Raw genomic sequence first — 5,000 nt, 5'->3', positions numbered from 1 at the left:
ATTTCATCGAACAAAATAAACCGGTGCGTCGATATCAGGCATGCGCTGCTAATCAGTAATAGGGGCTATTCATTGTAATATTCATTATGCATATAGTGTTGTAATTCAGGACAATTTGGAATATGGTCACTACGCCTACCTATGGTACATAGGCAGCATGCTCCAGAAATAAAGTCTCTCATATACTGAGGCACAGAAGTCTCTTACACTATATGACCAATAGGATGTAAGCTTTCCCGAAAATTGTTGCAACAAAGTAAATGGTCTGCACTTATATAGCACTTTTATCCAAAGCGCTTTACACTGGTTCTCATTCACCCATTCACACACACACACACACACACACACACACACACACCAATGGTAGCAGAGCTGCCATGCACCAATGGTAGCAGAGCTGCCATGCACCAATGGTAGCAGAGCGCTAACTTGCCATCGGGAGCATCTTGGGATTCAGCGTCTTGCCCAAGGACACTTCGGCATGTGGAGTCACGTGGGTGGGGAATCGAACCTCCAACCCTACGATTAGTGGACAACCCGCTCTACCACCTGATCCACAGCCGCCCCTATCTGTGTGCTGTAGCATTAAGATTTCACTGAAATGAAGATACCCAGCATGACAATGCTCTTGTGCGCGAAAGATCCATGGCTTGCCGAGGCTGGTGTAGAAGAACCCGAATGGCCTGCACAGAACCCTAACCTCATCCCCACTGAAAACATCTGGGATGAATTGGAACACCGACTGCACACCAGGCCTTCTCACCGGACACCTCGCTAAAGCTCTTGTGGCTGAATGAGCACCAATTCCCACAGCCACACTCCGAAATCTAGCGGAAAGCCTTCCCAGAAGAGTGGAGGATGTTATGGCAGCAATGCAGCACATGAATGCCTGTGGATTTGGAACGGGATGTTCAACAAGCACATGGGTGTGATGGTTCCCATACCTTTGGCCATATAGTGCGTGTTCGTTATTTTGGTGAAATTTAATGGGTCATAGATTTTAGACAAGGCACTCATATAATTCTGAAAATTCAATCAAATCTGTCATACTAATCTGAAAACACACAAGAACATGATATTCTATTACACTATTATTATAATACGACAATGTAATCCCGGCACATGCCGAATTTAGAAATGGAAATATGATTCTTACAAAAAATTTTTTATTTTTCTTTTAATAAATAAAATAAAGCAACATGTGACTCGGAAATTTGGGATGATGATGATGATGTCTAAAAGAATATACATGGAGATCGGTCTAGACGAGAGTGTGCTCACAAGTACACGCGATGCAACGCAAGCGCATGTGCATGCAGAACACAACGGGTATAACATGCGGGAAATGGAGTCAAAAAAAAATAAATCATAATGGTGAGGAGCTTGATTCAAATCAATTTTATTCCAGCTTCTATTCAACTGAAGAAAACAATAAAGTACATCAATTAAACAGAATAACAAAATGACAGGGATGGATATTTAACATAAAAATGCACAGATGCAGTGCAAGTGTGTGTGTGTGTGTGTGTGTGTGCGTATGCATGTATAGCCATCTACATATTTGGCTCATGCAGACAGCAGTGGGGTTCGGACAGCCCTGGTTGTTGCCGTGGGAACATAGGATTCTCTTACTTCCAGTTCGAGTATACGGAACTCCAGCAGCTCATTTTGGTCTTGTGTGTCCCTCACCTCGGAGCGCAAACGCAGCTCGGACTGCTCCAGTAAGTCTATCTATCTCACACACACACACACACACACACACACAGTTCCATTGCATGTATTGCTAAAAAAATGTACGTGTAAGTGCGTGTAAGAAGAGGAAATACCTTTTCTCTTAGTTCCTGATTTATCCTAATGAGATTCTGCTTCTCCTCCACCCACTTTGAGTCCTGCATTACACACACACACACACACACACACACACACAAACCCAGGATGCATCTGCGCTCATGAGGAAACATGAATATATCCAAATTAGCAAGCATACATACCTATTCAGACATAGATAAGCGCACATATAAATAAATAAATAAATAAATAAATAAAGTCAGCGCTAAAGGTAGTGCAGCGGCCAGAGTTTCTTATGAAGCATGCAAAAGTCCAAAAAGAACAGAAACACAAGCTAACCAATCGGAAAGCGTGCACGAACCTGTACTAGCATGGCCACAGGTGTGTATAAACTAGACGGCTAATGGGCATCATGCACGTAAGAAGAAGCGGATCAGTGTACTGACCACCTAAACCCAACATAGCTGATTTATATACTGTACGCTGTGGCAGAACGTGATCAGGATACACCACAATCGCGGTGCGGGTCGGTGTTTTCCCCAATGATTTTCTAACTAGCTTGGTTTATGTGGAACAATTGTTTATGATATAGGTATTACGAGATTAGATTGAATAAATGATGATGACTTGCCACTCTGTCTGGGCTTCAGCGAGAAGGAAGACGTGCATTAGAACTGAGCTGCCAAGCACTTAAGGTTACACGATTGTGTGCCAGGCTGTCAGTCGGACTGGCACCGGCACACAAACGCCGCTGCCAGACAGACAAGCAGCAAAGCCAATGAGAACAGAGCCAGACGCCAGATGCCAGACGTCTCTTCTCCACGTCCCTTTTCTTCTTTACCTGCCCCTTCTCTGCCAGGCTCCTCTCCAAGTCAGCGTTCCTCGCCTGGCAGGCATTCAGCTCGGCCTGCAGCTGCTCCCGCGTCTGACGGACAGAGCACATAGCCGATCAGAGAGCCAGCCTACGGCAGACTGGAGACACACAGCTTCATTTGGGTCGGAGTGAAACAGGACGCTATTTAACTTCCACATGATACAATTTCGATTCATAAGGCAAAACCTTCAGATGTTTGATAAGACCGATGAATCTACTATAATGAATCTACCCAATTCGATTCAGTAGCTTTCAATCAATATGCAGTGAACTTTGCTCAGAATCTGGGCAAGGCCTACCATTAAGATGTGAACGATGACATAGAGAAAGACTTTAATTTTACAGGCAAATCGATTATAATCGATAATATTCAATTACCGGTGAACAGAATTTATTTATTTATTTATTTTTATTTTTTGAGGTTTAAATCACAGAAAACACAAGCGTCTAATTCGGACAATGTTTGTTTAGTCTACTTCCGTCTAGTTTCTCCAGGATTTTGAAAAACACGTCATAGAGAAAGTAATCCACTATGTTTTAAGGATGTTTCGGTAAAGCGGTCTCGAATAAAATTAGCCCACGATGCACACAAAAACAGAGGGCATTTCACTGTCAGCGATGGGCTACAGGAACCTACAGTCTGGGCTAGACAGAAATCAGCCTCAGCCTTACTTCTGTGTATTTTTATTTCCCTCCTACATATTACAGAAATGATTGCTAGGTTATCTCTATACGATATGAGCTTCCTGACTTTAGTTCTAATTAAGGAATCAGTGGCAGCCATTTTTGATCAAGGATGTACTCTTGCTCTACTTCTGAGTTCTTTAACGGTCCTCAATGCATGTCAAGATTCTGCTTCCGATCCATCAGGCTGTGCTTGATGTACAATACAACGCATGGCGAGACGAGACGCACTACTGTAAAACTGCACTACTGTACGTTTTAATGCCGTTTATCCGAACGTTCGGGGTGTCGATTTAACCCTGCCGAGAAATGAACGGAAAACAGACGGCGAAATAAAAGCAGACATGCTTGTGCGTGCAACATAGGGGAACGCTGGTCACAAGTGTCTCGGGTACGAGTGCAATGCAGGGGATGTGTGCGTCTGCGTGATAAGAGCATACCCTGCAGTGTCTCTCGGGGTCAAGAGGGCCCGTGGTCTCCTGGAGGAGAGCATACGCTCGCTGAAGTGCCTGGTATTCTCGAGTCAGCTGCCGAAAACGAAGCTCCGCCTCCTCTCTGGAGAAGGCCTGACCAATCACAGGAGGGAAAAACAGCACGAACATATATTTGTAGAAGTTGGATGACACAGGAAACGACCCATTGATCAGCACTGAGAACCGATTCCTGATATACAGCACGAGAGCGGCCTCTAGAGGCGAAATAAGAAGTATCGAGGACAAATATTTTTGTTGTGTTATTTGAAGTGTTTTTTTTTTATTTCATTTCAGACGTCTTGGTTTTTTATTTATTATTCAGTTCAGTTTGGATGTATATAATTTATTTATGTTAATATTTATTAACAGTTCATATATATATATATATATATACGGCATCGTTTATTTTTGTAATGAGTGTTGTACTTTCGTTCAGTATCAATTTTAAGACCCTCTCACATCTAGGTTTTGCTTCGCTTGGAATGCTTCAGCTGGGGTACACACAACCGAGTGCCAGTTTGATTACTTACCTCCTCAAGCTCCTCCTCTGGGGTCACCGGGGTATGATCTGTGTTGTACGACGTCAGGGACGACGTTTCTGAATCTATAGACTCCTCATCAAATCCAAAATATGTCTCCACAACATGCCTCTGAGAGAGGGAGAAAGATGCAAACAGCTGAAATGATTCAAGCGACTGAGGAGATATTATGCAGAACTGGTCTCGGAGCAGCCCAGACATCTTGTTCCAGTTATGAATGCTTTGTGAACGTTGTCAGATTCGGTGAGGTTCCTACAACGCTGCTGCACAAACGTTTCCACAATGCTAGCTTACTGTATTACAGCGAAACAACGTGGAGCAAAACAGCCCTGCGTAATATGTTTTCAGAACATTGTAGGAACGTTATTTGGGTAACATTACAGCTGGACCTTAGAACCTGACCTATATTGTGTTATACGTTGTTATCTGAGGTGCTCCCAATCGATAAAGAAGAAATTGCCTAGAGGTCAGACCATAATATGCATAGAACCAAATCAAACAACACACACACACACACACACACACACACACACACACACATACACACACAATGCTCTAAACCTAGTGCTTACCATCATGTTTGTAGGTCATCTCCTGACAGCCAGAGAAATACAGGCACACCAGTGCACACAGACAGATGAA

At 43.4% G+C, this 5,000-nt stretch overlaps 2 protein-coding genes across 2 annotated transcripts in view; both read right to left on the bottom strand.

The window, feature by feature from the left end:
* Positions 1 to 445, bottom strand: part of LOC128611241 (janus kinase and microtubule-interacting protein 3-like) — a 6,897-nt gene extending 6,452 nt beyond the window's left edge. The window contains exon 1 of the mRNA XM_053630618.1: positions 434 to 445. Within this exon, the coding sequence (XP_053486593.1) occupies positions 434 to 445 (12 nt within the window). The remainder of the gene's footprint in view (positions 1 to 433) is intronic.
* A 781-nt stretch (positions 446 to 1,226) lies between these two features.
* jakmip1 (janus kinase and microtubule interacting protein 1) overlaps positions 1,227 to 5,000 on the bottom strand; it is a 14,923-nt gene continuing 11,149 nt past the window's right edge. The window contains exons 9-13 of the mRNA XM_053630755.1: positions 4,350 to 4,469; positions 3,787 to 3,912; positions 2,630 to 2,713; positions 1,827 to 1,889; positions 1,227 to 1,731 (exon numbers count right to left, since the gene is read on the bottom strand). Coding sequence (XP_053486730.1) covers positions 1,567 to 1,731; positions 1,827 to 1,889; positions 2,630 to 2,713; positions 3,787 to 3,912; positions 4,350 to 4,469 — 558 coding nt within the window. The 3' untranslated portion in view covers positions 1,227 to 1,566. The remainder of the gene's footprint in view (positions 1,732 to 1,826; positions 1,890 to 2,629; positions 2,714 to 3,786; positions 3,913 to 4,349; positions 4,470 to 5,000) is intronic.

This window comes from Ictalurus furcatus, chromosome 8, assembly GCF_023375685.1.
Source record: "Ictalurus furcatus strain D&B chromosome 8, Billie_1.0, whole genome shotgun sequence".
Classification (NCBI taxonomy): domain Eukaryota; kingdom Metazoa; phylum Chordata; class Actinopteri; order Siluriformes; family Ictaluridae; genus Ictalurus; species Ictalurus furcatus.
Note: the sequence above shows the minus strand (reverse complement) of the source record. Positions and strands in the feature narration are given on the sequence as shown.